Here is a 14809-nt window from a genome sequence, read left to right as displayed (position 1 = left end):
CGGAGTATGGCGGCAAGAACCAGATTTTTTATGAAGTATTCGAGCTGTGGTGGTGAGTCCAGTGACCATGAGTCGTATGATGATAGATTACCAACCCATAGCGGAGTATTGGTCTACGTCTTTCTAGACGTCGAGTTGAATGAACTAGTTTTAGACGTTTTATATAAAAAAGTAAATAGGTACTTGACTGTTTAAATAACTAGGCTGATAAGAGGTGATACCTTGCCCTTCTGTTTGCAATTTGCATTATAAATACAACAAATAGTCTCATTCTCGTAATTGTTACTTATAAGCATTGCTTATAGGAGTTAGGACTTTTGTTATCGATTTTGTATTGTTGTTTAGTTGTTTCTTAGTAGGTAGATATATACAGGATGTTAGTGACATCGTAACGAAAACTTTGAGGGATGATTCAGACCATGATTCTGAGTTAATCTCGAGTGGACTTTTCCGTCGCAAAAGTATGGAACTGAAAATAATAAATAAAAACACAAAAAAAATCATGAATGTTCCGACAGGAAATTCCACTTGATATCAACTCAGAATCATGGTCTGAATCATCCCCCTCAGTGTTCGTTACGGTGTCACTAATACCATACCTACTTGTATGGCTTCTGTATGTACTTGCACGGGGTGTTAGTGACATCGTAACGAATATTGAGAGAGATGATTCAGCTCATTATTCTGAGTTAATATCAAGTGGAATTTTCTTTCTCAAAAGTATAGAATTAAAAATAAATTAAAAAAACTAAAAAAAAAACATGAATTTTGCGACAGAAAACTCCACTTGATATCAACTCAGAATCATGGTCTGAATCATCCCCCTTATTCGTTACGATGTCACTAACACCCTGTATTATTAAATGCCTCTACGATACATAGTAAATCACGCCCAATATTACTACTAATTTCCACTGATAGCCTTTGTAAACATTCAAATGGAACTCATCCATAAATCGACGATTATTGGCGCGCATTCCGCCTATCCATATCGTTATCTAGTAGGCATGTGTACTGTGCCCCGAACAGCCAGTATCGCTGCAGTGTCGCGCGAAACGCAGAGATGTCTCCGCGAAAAAAGACCTACGCATCTAGCTACGAAAAAACACCTGTCTAGCTGTCGGAGGAGGCGTTCTAAAAGTCAAAATTGGAATATGGTAAGTTTTTTAATATTTTCTTTTTGTACTTAGTGAAGTTACTTAGGCTCAGACATTTGTACTTAGGTTACATGTTGTGATTATGCCGTCCTAGATGTCGCTAGGTGGTCTGATGAGATTCTTTTGTGGTTTTGTGTGCAGTGGTGTTCTGTGAATAGCTGTTATTTTGCGGCTTTGAAACACTATAGAATCAAGGTTACCTGTGTGTATTTTTATTTGGATGATTTGGTTTATTTCCCTATGGCCTTTATGCCTCATTATGTGACAAATTTATATCTGCATTTTGTATACGCTGCTACTAATGCTGTACTGTATGTAATGCCTACCTAGTTAGAGGTAGGTGGGTTAGAGGTAGGTTAGAGGTGATTAAGTAGATACAAATAATTTTGTTATTAATGTAGGCACTTACGTATTTCGATATAAATTAATCATCGTAGGTATGACATTGGAAGTCTGACTTTATTTTCACGATCAAATGATATCTAAAGCGATAAAAAATATCGTTCAGCCCAACAATATCTGATAAGTAAGCTATAGCATTATTGAACATTGACCTTAGGAAACTCATCTCATCATATCCTCATAATATTTTACCTACCTTCGTTTTCTTTCCACATCCCTCATCGACTGAATGACGTACATACCTACCCACTTATAGAGATACTTACACAACAGTTAAATTCCATTTTTATTTCCAAATTCAAATCAGGAAAGGTCCGAGTTCTATTCTACGTATATTTAATATGGAGCATATATCTACACTCCGCTTTCCTTGTCATTGGAGGCTTATTTATTTTAACAGCCTATTTATTAGGTATGGACTGGACTCCTCACCTATCATAGGTACAGTCATGCATGCATGAGCAATATAATGTACCCACTTTAGGACTCTGTCGCACTAACATATTTGACATTTAGTGAGACATACATTTCAATTTGTCAAAAAAGTTAATGTTACATGGTACCAAAGTGCATACATATTAATGCTCGTGACCGTACCTACATTGCGGGTAGATCATCCTTTTACTTCCTTGCTGTGAGGTCGATATAGATGTACTATTAGAATTGACTTCTGTTTTTTTTTTTGGAATTTTCTGCTCTGTTTACGAGACATTTAAGCCAACGTACCTATTAGAGTTTTCGAAACACCGTAGATTTACTTCAACGGTTATTGACACTTGCAAGTCGACATTATCTATTAGATGAATTCGTCATTCGTCGAAAATTACACTTGATATCAACTCAGAATCATGGTCTTAATCATTCCCCTCAGTCGTTACGGAGTCACTATCACCCATACCTACTTGTATGGCTACCTGTATGTGCTTGTAAGGGGTATAAGTCACATCGTAACGAATACTGTGAGGGATGAGTCAGCACATTATTCTGAGTTAATATCAAAAGTATCTAATAAGATTAATGATAATTTCCCACCGGGGTAAGCAGAGACTATAGAATTCCTTTTCTTCGATCCTGACACACTTCTCTTGCTTCCTCCACACTCATCAATCGCTTCATACACGCATGCCGGTTCAGAGTAGATCGTATTAAACTTTTTCTAAGGACATCTCCAATTTGGTCAATGTAAGTCTTTCTCGGTCTTCCTCTGCCAGCCCCTACCATCAACTTTCGCTTTATATACCGGTTTTGCAATTCTATTATCGTTTATCTAATTAGAACTGTAAATAATTTAATAAAACACAAAAAGAATTATGAATTTTCCGATAGGAAATTCCACTTGATATCAGAATCATGGTCTTGATCATGTCCCCTCAGTTTTTGTTACGATGTCACTAACACCCTGTAAATTTAGTATTTTTTGTATACTTATATAGGTACCTATACCTACTAGAACATGACTAACATAGGTAGTTATAGATATACCTACGGCATGTCAGAGCCATTGTTCAATTACCAATGCAAGTATCACTGATAAGACTAACTCACTTACAATGTAGCAGCTGTTTTGTAACAGTAGGTAAATGCAATTATTTTAATAAATCACCATTTTGAGTCCGACCTTCGTGAATGAAACTGCTACTGATACCATAGATTAAGCCACCATACCAACCATACCATACCATAGATCCACTGGTTGCCTGGGAGAAATTGCTGCTTAGCAATAAGGCCGCCAGATTGTACTGTATCTATCATCATCTGTGTTAATTTGTTTTGTATGTTGTGTGCAATAAAGTATATTTGTATTGTATTGTATTAAGCAGTAACTAATACCCAGCAGTGGGCGGACACAGGCTGAGTAGATAGATAGAAGCAATAATACCTATTAGGCACCATCGTCCTCTTCCATTATCCCACTCCAAGTAGGGGGAATACAAGTAAGTATTCCTCTTCGATCCATCTCCCAAACTCTTACTAGGCATCGTAAGAACGATATTTTTATAGTGTCTGGTCTGGGCTGTACCTACTACGAGTGTGCATGGACTTATTAAGTAATACAGGGTCACTAACAAGTGACACCGTAACGAAAACTTTGAGGGATGATTCAGACCATGATTCTGAGTTGATATCAAGTGGAATTTTCCTTCGCAAAAGTATGGAACGAAAAATAATTTTAATAAACCATTAAAATTTTTATTGTAGTGTTATTGTGGGGGATGACTTTTTTGACAGAAAATTCCACTTGATGATTCAGACCATGATTCTGAGTTGACATCGAGTGGAATTTTCCTTCGCAAAAGTATGGAACGGAAAATAATTTAAAAAAACATTAAAATTTTCATTGTGTTGTTATTGTGGCGGATGATTTTTTTTTCAGGAATTTCCACTTGATATCAACTCGGAATCATGGCCTGAATCATCCCCCTCAGTATTCGTTACGTTGTCACTAACACCCTACCTAGATATCTCCCTAATGCAAATTTTTTCCTCGCCTTATTTTTGTCTGGAAGAAATATCTCTAAACTAAGAAATAGCTTAAGAGTATTTTGTAAATATTTCCTTTTATTTTGGAGCAATAAAGTATATTTGTATTTGGTGGGTTGGGAGTATGTCGCCAGGACCAAGAAGAGCTTACATGGGCCAGATTATAGATAAGGCGAACGTCGTAATTAAAACACATAATAACGGTTTCTTACCGCGTTTGAAATAGGGATATCCCCGTGATCATGGCACTTGCAACAGTGTCGAAATATTGGGAGTCTCATATCCCTATTTCAAACGCGGTAAGAACCCGTTATTATGTGTTTTAATTATGATAATAACCGCATTAACTTGAGGCGAACGTCGTGTCTTATAAGGAAATGAAAGAATTGGCCTATGATAGACAAGAATGGAGAATGCTACACCGTCAAGAGCAAGTCAAATGAATAAATGAGATACTTTTTACGAAACGTCAAAACGAAAATTTTCATTGGAGTTTGTATGGAAATACTCTCAGAACAATAACTAAAGCATAGAAGGAAGGCTAAAATAGCAACAGAACTCTATAATTCTGCTCTACTTTATCTTACGGAACTGGCGTAATGTTAGACAAAGACGCATATACAAAAATTGTTTCGTAATTTCGTAGGTTGTCACAAATTTTTCATTGCCTAGTGTTGGGTTTCACTTTAGTAATATGTCGATAAAATTAAATTTACTTACATTTAATGTCGATATTTTTTTTTTACAAGATTTCTTTTTGTAGGATGCAATTATTTTCTTCTTGATGAAAGGAGACTCTGTCTCTGATAGGTAAGTATCTAACCATTTTTGGATTATATTGTCTGGTTTATATTAGTTTGGAGCTGCAGCTCACATTCAGGAAGGAAAGAAAATAGCCAACTGTTATCGTTTCATCGGTAAGTATTTTGTAATATTCGAATTTATTTATGATGTCATCCGCCGTGCACTGGTGTCGATCGAAGTGCCGTGCAAATTGGAACCGCGCCGGGTCTAAGCCGCACAGACGGTAAGAGGCCCGATGGGCTCACGCTCATACCCTGGGGGAGGGGGCGTGATTTATTGTGGGACGCGACCTGCGCTTGCACGTTTGCAGCAACCCACCTGCCCCGTACTACTCGAACCGCAGGGGCGGCTGCCGAGTGGGCCGCTAGCCAAAAGCTGGCGAAATATGGGAATTTAACGCGGACCCACGATTTTGTCCCTTTTGCCGTCGAGACTTCGGGTGTGTGGTGTTCGGCCGTAATTACCATTTCATCTGTCTGATCTATAATGTTCAATGTAGGAATAGCATCGTCTCGAAGACGTCTCCACTTCGAATTAGGAACACACATAAATGAATCCGCAGTAAAATGTTTCGAGCAAATACGGCTGTACTTATTTAGAATCCAATGCGAATTATCCATTCTTTCTTTTTGTTATCGTCTACAGGAAATCTAAAAATTAAAAGTATCGATAATTTTAGTACATCACTATGGACAATCAACATAACCTCAAATCAATTCCGTATTCATCGATAAAACGTATAATATAATGGATATCTCAAATATTTTATGCTACAAATCTATTCAGCAAAACATTACTTTCCTAAAAATGTTCAGCAGTTCACATTTCACTAGAAAATTACAAAAAACTTACCGATGAAACGACAGAAGTTGTTGGCTATTTTCTTTTCTTCCTGAATGTGAGCTGCAGCCCCATACCACACAAGACATAATGTCACTGAGTCGAGACACTCAATTATTTGACATAAATAAAAGTTTCTTTCCATTTATTTGGAAAAATATTGTTAAATTACCACTTAAAACAATCTGAACACAAGACACTCGTAAACAACGTTCACGCGACCGTGTCAAATAGTTCGGTAAATGTAAGTAAAATCTTCTTATGTTATGTTATATTTATTTGGCCGAGTTAAAATGAGTCCAATAGGTCCAAATGACATTTCATGTTGTGACAACCTCGGAAAAAATGAAGCAAAGAGCGAATCATTTGTCCTTTTCTCACTCATAGTTTGTGTCGTAAGCTAGAAGAGAGCCGGTTTATAGTTTCTGAATTCTTATTTTAGCCTTCCTTCTATGCTTTAGTTATTGTTCTGAGGAAATACTGTCCTGTGGCGTCATCAATAAAAACGGTCAAACGTGCTCATTGTTCATAAATAATATTCGATGATAAGTGGAAAAGTCAAATGAGATTGATTTTTGATTATAGACTGGCTTCTATTTCCAGATTAGCATTTCATAATTAATGTTTGACCCAAACACACGTTAAATGTAAGTACATAAACGCGTAGGTACCATGAACGTTTTACGTAATTAGCTGTTTGCCTAGAGCCACCGCTAGATAACTTTTATCGCCAATGGAAATGTGGAAAATAACTAGGCAAAATGTCTTCAGGGGATTAAATGATAAACTATGAACACTCGACTACTTGTGGCCGTTGCATCATGTTGATGAAGACACATTTAAAGCCATTTTCTTTCCTTTCTTTACACTAGTTTATCTATTTGATAAATACCTCAAACCAGTTACGTATTACTAAACGTCAAAACACGAAATGACTACGGAATTTGTATCAAAAAGAAACCCGTGACGTTATAGAAAAACGTGAAAAAAATGTCGAACTTATTATTGCGTTTTTCTTGATTATAATTCATCATCATCATCAGCCCATTAACGTCCCCACTGCTGGGGCACGGGCCTTCCCTATGGATGGACAGGGAGTTCGGGCCTTAAACCATCACGCGGGCCCAGTGCGGATTGATGGTTATCAACGACTGCTAATGCAGCCGGGACCAACGGCTTAACGTGCCTTCCGAAGCACGGAGGAGCTCGAGATGAAAACTTTTTTATTTTTGTGGTCACCCATCCTATGACCGGCCTTTGCGAAAGTAATAGTAGATCGTCCTCTGTGGTCCAGTGGTTGAGCGTTGGGCTCACGATCCGGAGGTCCCGGGTTCGAATCCCGGTGGGGACATATCACAAAAATCACTTTGTGATCCCTAGTTTGGTTAGGACATTACAGGCTGATCACCTGATTGTCCAAAAAGTAAGATGATCCGTGCTTCGGAAGGCACGTTAAGCCGTTGGTCCCGGTTACTACTTAATGATGTAAGTAAGTAGTCGTTACATGAGCCATGTCAGGGGCCTTTGGCGGCTCAATAATAACCCTGACACCAGGGTTGATGAGGTTGGTAATGTACCTCTCAATCCACACGATAGAAGAAGAAGAAGAAGACCGCTGCGCCACCGAGCTCCTCAATTATTATAATTGATTATAATTCATAAATAAGGTAAATAGAAAAAGAAAATGTTTTTCTTTAGTTTTACTGTCTTTATTTAGTAACCAAAATTGCATAATTTATCTTTAACCTAGGAAACTACCCAATTCTTAAAAGCATTAGTTTTGATAGATTGAAGTACCTAGATAGAGAGAAAGTGCTTCTAGTTTCTTAATGGCCCCGATTCCTGCAGACACCGCCTAATTTTATTTTAAGTTATATCCGTCGAAAAGGAAAGGGACATTCATTTACTCATTCTTCCTAAAATTAAGAGCTGTGAATCATCCGTCATTTTCATATCCGTCGAAAAGGAAAGGGACGGATGATTCACAGCTCTTAATTTTAGGAAGAATGAGTAAATGAATGTGCCGGGTTGTTGACTGATGTAAAATTTTTAGACGGTTGGGCTTAAAATTGACGTGTGTTCCATAAATTTTATGCTTGTCGATTACCCGTCCCTTTCCTTTTCGGCAGATAAGAAAATGACAGATATAACTTAAAATAAAATTAGATGGTATTTACAGGAATTAGCACCAATGTCCTGTTATTTTTTGCCTAAATAAAATACTTTGCTAGTAAATACTTAACTAATAGGCTAGGTACTTGAGAACCTAGTGAAATGAGATACTTTTTACGAAACTTCAAAACGAGAGTTTTCTTTCGAGTTGGTATGGGTATACTGTCGTATGACGTCATCAATAAAAGCGGTCAAACGTCGTACTCATTGTTAAATGATAAATAAAATTAAGGAAATAAGTCGAAAAGTAAAATGAGATTGATTTTAGATCATCTTAGATTGGCTTTTATTTGTGTGGCTTTTATTGATAAATGTATAACATAGGTTATAATGACTTTTTGACATATTTCTACAAAGAAAATCGGATCAAAATTATGATGGTAGGGAGTATTATTTCATACGAGTTTATTGACATTAGTTACAAACTGAAGTATGCAAGCGTTCCCCAGATAATAGGTATTTTCAAAACGTCAAGCCAGCGGGATCAAAGAACTGCCTTTATAACTTTGGAATCGTTGAAGTACTAATTTCGGTATTTTGCAGGGGGTGAGTACTATTTCGGTACTAATTTTTGGCGTTTAAATCAAAGCGAAAGACCTTGTCGTTAACTCTCGCCAAATTTCGCTCACCGTCAAGCTAGCAAGTGCAATAAAACATGTCTATAAATCTAGAACCGTGATGGTACAAATTTTTTTACAACAGGTACTATTTTTTTCAATAAGAGTACTAATTTTTGGTATGGTCAAATTATTTTTTCGTGCCCATTTTTTTTTTGAGGCCGCTAGCTTGACGCACACCTTTTATTTCTAGATTAGCATTTTATAATGTATCTGATCTTACTTTATTTATTTTTGACCCAGCCAATAATAATAAAATACCCTAGGCTGTCTGGAACTACGAATATCCGGTGTTCAATATACCTATATACCAGTCATATAGGTAGGTATAAATAACACAACAAACAAACATAATAGGTACTTACTTAAGTAGAAACGCAGTCATGAATTAGTACCATGTTGGAGCATGTTGCATGTTGTGTTGCATTACATGTTTTTTTTTTCATTATCATTGTATTTTTCCAAACATTACCTATAGTTTAACCTATACCTGTCTAGACTACGTCTATTTGCTTCTAAAATAGTGTTGTTAGGTATCTATTAGAAATGTAGTGAGTATGTACCAACCTACCTAATTATAGCATTGTTTTTACTCATTATCTTTATAGGAGGGCAAACAGTAACGTCTAATAAATTATAATAAACTATTTCTTTAGATAACAATACGAATGTCCTGCGAATCACGCCGCCATTATTGTCATTTAAATTTAGAAGAGTGCACGTTTCGCGCCATTTCAAAACTTTATTCTCTTAAATAAGGTGTTTTTATATAGAAGCTCTTTAAACATTCGTTTTAAGAACAAAATAGTGTTTTTTAATCAAGAATACTTATTATTAGGCATTTATAACCGAGAAAAATGCGTTACAGGTTAATGGAGTGTGAAAAAATAATTAACGCGTGATATGGCTTGCAGTTAGACGTCATCAAGTAGTGTTTAAAGACTATATCGATGTATAATGATAAAGAACTTGAATAAATTGACTGTGCATGAACATTTACTTGAAAAAGAGAAAGTTCTGGAATCGAAAAAGAAACCGAAGTATAGCAACACTATGGCGACTAGAAATGGTCGCTGGCTAACACAGGTAAGTACCGGTGTGTACGTTTACATTATGACCATAACACCTAGGTACTTACCTGCATATTACCTATGAACACTCATAAGGGCTTCCTTAATCCAAAAGACATCAACGAGTTCATTGTTATTGTTCCATAATAATTACTATTCGACTAATATTAGTCGATTTAAATGAAACTTGCACTATTCTCTAAGTTGGACGATGTTTAATCAAATAAAAGTAATTATTGCAATACGATTTGCAGTCTCTGAGTAATAGGTGACAAACAAACATACATACACTTGCTTACACGGACACCTGTACGTGTAAAGAAGCCCACATATATTAACATAATATGCGAATATTGTGCAATTCTATATCCAATTTTCAATTTTGAAAACTAAAAAAGAATATTTAAAAATAAACAAGCGGGAAGCGGGAATGTTTGTTAAGTATTTGACAGCCAATCAAAATTTAATCCAATGAAGGACTTTCCAGGCTACGTCCCCTAAAAAGTATCTATATACACATTTAACGTGATAATTACCTATTTTCTCATTACTCGGGTAAGTACATATTTATTCAAAAATATAACGTAAGTAATGGCAGAGGCATATACAAAAAATAATTGTTGCTTGATACTTGGTCCAGAGACGGTATGGAATTATGTTGCAACCTATATTGCTTTTCGTTATTTTGAACAGAATAATAATGGATGGAAGATGTGTTGTGCCTGGGTGTAATAACAAGGGTCATCATTTATACCCAAAAACAAAGATAAAAGTCTGTTATCCATGAAATTAGAAGGAAACGAAGGCAATATTGTACAGTGCTATGTATTATTTTTTTTTGAGAAACGTAGCCTGAAAAATCCCTCATTGTCAAGTTATTCGATTGAACTTTGCTTGGCTGTCAAATACTTATTATACGCATTCACCGTTTGTTTATTTTTTTATTGGTAAAGCGGTGACTGTTTTATCGATTTGCTGCACGCACACACACACGTTACTATAAAATTCTTTAACGTCATAAAACACTGATGCAATTACTTGTAATATGTACTAGTACATAACAGAACAAAAGAAACATTTGTGCTAATTTCTGTAAATTCGCCTGAGTTATTCATTCATTCTTTTTACAATTAACAACTACCAATCATCCGTTCCTTTCCTTTTCGGTTGATAAGAAAATGACAGGTATAACTTAACATAAAATGAGATAGTGTCCACAGGAATTAGCATCAGTCTCTGTTATCTTATTTGTATTTTGTTATCAGTCCACTGTTGGGACTTTAACAGCCCACCCGAAATTCCTCGTGAAGTAGATAGAGAGAGTCACGATAATCAAATGTCGACTTGCAATGCAACAAGGTTTGATATGTAGTCCTAAGATGGTTGGAGTTGATGAATCTTTCAAGGACAGGTGAATGAATAACATACCCAACTACCTATACAAATTCATAAATCACAGTGGCCTTACCGATAAAAGTCATCTCCTCCAGACAACCTATATGTAGATATCTACAAACCGCGACCGCCTACATTTCGGTTTTTTTAATTGACAATTATTTTAACAGTGTACTTTTTAAGCATTCTGTAGGTGTATCTGGTAGCATCGACCGTTTTTGCCAAACAAAACAAAAAAAAACCATCAAGATAACTTTCGCTTTAGATTGCGCTCGCGCCGTTGTGTAACACTTCGCAAAGAGACTGCCGTTTTCGCTGCACCAGATACCAGCTCCGACAGCCGTGATCGTCTAGTGGTTAGGACCCTACGTTGTGGCCGTAGTAACCCAGGTTCGAATCCTGGTCACGGCAGTGATACACTGTCGCGGCGGAGCTTTCTTTTTGTTTTATCGGTTTTACATTTATTTCTATGTTGTTGTTTTTTTTTTACTAACTACTTACTTAATTTAAAAAAGAAAACAAAATTTTGGATTCCTTATTTACACTCAAGCCATATTTACTTCTTTATTTTAGTATTACCCTTCCACACCAACACCATAAACCTGTATAAATTAACAAAGCTTCGTAAGCAATAATTTTATAAAAAAAAGGTAAAACATTTGCCAAAATGACGTAATACAGATCGATTATTTAGAAAGAAAGAAAGATAGATTACTACTTGTCGTTTACAGGTTGACAAGTCTCTCGGGGTTACCATATAAAATTATTATTATTCACATTATTAACTATGCCATATAACTAAGTGTTCTTAACTTCTATCGTGTGAGTTATGTGGTGGATTACCAACCTCAGCAACCCTGTTGTCAGGATTATTATTGCCTAAGGCCAATAAAAGGCCAGACTACTTATGACTGTTTTCATAAGATACGTTCCCAATCCTTATCAGAGAATGTGCATGGCGAAACGGATACCGATGCCCTGTGTTATTGGATAGCAATATAGGCTGATAACTAAACGATCTCAATAATTTATAGGCTATATATGATGCGTGGAAAAGCCATATAAATTTAATGCATTTATGTAGGCATAGACCTTTCGATAAAATGTCGCAGATTAGTATTACTTTGTAAATTATTAAACAACGTGTTGACGAAAGAAGTAACCGCACAACTTGTCAGCAATCAGTTCAGAAGTCTTATCAAAACGGTCGGCGATAAGACTCGATAAAGTCAAATAATCACATCAAATAGTTACTAATCGATAGTGCGTCTAGATATCCGGTAGTATGCACTCCTGTTCACACCAGTGACTTAAATACACCGCATATTAGGATCATTCTAGATATATAAAACGTGTTCTCTAACATTGTGTAGGAAAAGTGCATTATAAAAGACCTTATTTATTGATTTAAACTAATTTTACTTTTTAAATAGAATATAACAATGTATTTAAAAAGCACTAGGACGTTTTGAACTTGAAAGTTTTTTAAAAGTGTGTGTTTGAGTGTTGCCAATATATAATTTTATTCTGCTATTCTGCCATGATGTACGCTGAAGATGCGATTGAAGCTGAACTTAGCGGGAGTTTAAGAGTGAGTTTTAGATTTTTATTTTTTGATCGTGTCTTGGTACTTAAAGAACCTATTTATTGTACTTTTAAGACTGACAATATTTTGTATAGGGTTATTGTAATTACACAATTATAAATTAACATGGTTATTAATTTATTATTAATAAATTGTTGCATATTACTGTTGCATATTTTAAAATGTAGAATAAAAGCGGGTACCGTAGAGCCTGCATATTTCCTAAGTGATTAGTTCCGCAGCCTGTGTGAATAGACATTTGACATTTGCTGGGTAAGCGCTTAGCGCGTCATAAAGCGATGCTCACAAGACACAACTGGTGTTGGCTAAGCAATAGACTCTAAATTGGACTTCTCATCGTTTTCCTGTTATATTGTTTTGTTCGATAAGACAAGTAGTAGTAGTAGTGTTAGAGTGGATCTTCACGTAATCCATCTTTGTGATGGCCATTAATAACGTTGATTGATACTTCCTGTCTTATTGGTAGATATCTCCTATTAGATGCAAGGGCGTGCGCTTTGTATGCAGTTACGTCATCTATCTATATATTTGTAGAACTTATATAGGTACCTACCTACTATTAGCTGTCCGTCCGCGACATTAGTCATCATAGCACACGCAATGTTATTTCTATCATCTTCTTATCCCCTTATAGCAACCTGGCTCAAACTATCTCATACCTCATCTAAATCGCGGTTTACGCGGAAAAAGGTTGACAGACATTTATTTTTTTCTTTAGCAGTGTAGTAAAATTATTTTTGCCTGTTAAATTTTTTAATGCATTTGAGTAATATATTGGTTAAGTCAAAAGTATAGTTTTCGTAGGCCGGTTAGCTAAAATACTTTAAATATATGGAAATAATAACTTAAAATGTTGTTTTCAACCTATTTAGTAATAAATTATTACATCTACATATTTATAAATTAATTTAAACTGGTTTTTTTTATTTTTAATGACTGTCTTGTCCTTATTTTTATTCAACTATGTTTTTTTTTGTTTAAATATAGAGCATATAAATCGATTAAAAAACAAGCTTTTGGCCTTCTCAGTGATCTACTCGATTGGTCTGATATGGATCTTATAGTAAGTAAAATTAAACTATGTTTAAATAATACTCAATCTTAAAACATTTCTGGACCCTTCCAGAACACATAGCAATCTGGCGCCAGGGGTATTTGGAAGAGGAAGGGTGATGCCTTTGTCCATCAGTGGGAATGGAACGAATACCATAATTAAACATCAATGGTCTGGAACACGTACCACTAAAAATGTATTAGGAATATACATTGATGACTAGGCAGCATGTTCTTACGATCTTAGCCTGCCCTTTAACCATTTAAAGTTGGCCCATGCCAAAGGGACAAAAAAAAAAAGTATTAGGTAAGTACCTATTTTGATGTGATGAATCTCCGCCCGCTTGCGTAGAATAGAAATTATTTATTTATAGGTTGGTACGATTTAATCTACAAATCATGATCTACCGTAGAAGGTAGGTAGATATCTATCACTCTTTATTCTTTGGTTACAGGTTATAATAAAATCTATGACAAGAACGAATTTCAGCGAAATTAAAAAGAAAACAATCTGTTTTCAATAAAATGTTTAATGCAGGATTTTTATTATGATAACTGTTACTACTACTTATATGAGTAATAAGTACCTACATGTAGAAGATAGATGTGTTTTTAATTACGTATCAACTAGTACCTATTGGAATAATCTAGAAGATTCCGACAACACATTGTAAGATTATCCATTATCCAAATATCCATCAGGGTTATGTTGTATTCTGGTGAGGAAGGGCAGTGTTCATAAGTCATAAACTGCAAATAAGTAATAGTTTAAGTATAATTAACTATATAAAACATTGTGCATTTTATTGTAAAATTCCTTACCTACGCCATGCTTATTCCTTATTCTATGACTACGCTGTTGAAATGAAGTTTAGTTACTATTGATTCTCATTGCATTTTTACTTTTTGCCTTGAATCTTCGACCACTGCATGTGTTTCCTTCTATCGTGTGGGTTGCGAGTGCGATGACCGACATCACCAACCCTGATGCTAGGGTTATTATTGGTTTATGTAACGAGTACGTACTTAGCTAAGTACTTAACTAAAAAGTAGCCGGGACTATATTTCATAACCAAAGTAACATTATAATATCAATATTTATAACTACATTGAAGGATGGAAGATGGACGGACGGAATTGCTGCTCTATATATTATGTCTAAACCACCATTATAGTGTGCCGCTAGTTTAGGCTTAACCCGTAGTATTCTAA

General features: G+C 35.6%; 1 protein-coding gene and 1 non-coding gene across 4 annotated transcripts in view; both read left to right on the top strand.

The window, feature by feature from the left end:
• The first annotated feature begins 992 nt into the window (after nucleotides 1-992).
• LOC126372357 (ras-related protein Rab-32) overlaps nucleotides 993-14809 on the top strand; it is a 30995-nt gene continuing 17178 nt past the window's right edge. Inside the window, exon 1 of one of the 3 annotated variants that reach the window (XM_050018067.1) lies at nucleotides 993-1157. In XM_050018067.1, coding sequence (XP_049874024.1) covers nucleotides 1008-1157 — 150 coding nt within the window. In that variant the 5' untranslated portion in view covers nucleotides 993-1007. Of the gene's footprint in view, nucleotides 1158-9280; nucleotides 9560-12191; nucleotides 12530-14809 lie in introns of those variants that run through there. The other 2 variants (XM_050018070.1, XM_050018076.1) reach the window with 2 other exon arrangements.
• On the top strand, nucleotides 11278-11349 carry Trnah-gug (transfer RNA histidin (anticodon GUG)). The gene has a single exon. It is a non-coding gene; the product is annotated as a tRNA-His (tRNA).

This window comes from Pectinophora gossypiella, chromosome 2 (genome assembly GCF_024362695.1).
Source record: "Pectinophora gossypiella chromosome 2, ilPecGoss1.1, whole genome shotgun sequence".
In the NCBI taxonomy this organism is placed as follows: Eukaryota; Metazoa; Arthropoda; class Insecta; order Lepidoptera; family Gelechiidae; genus Pectinophora; species Pectinophora gossypiella.
The sequence above is the reverse complement of the archived record's forward strand: the minus strand, read 5'-3'. Positions and strand labels throughout refer to the sequence as shown.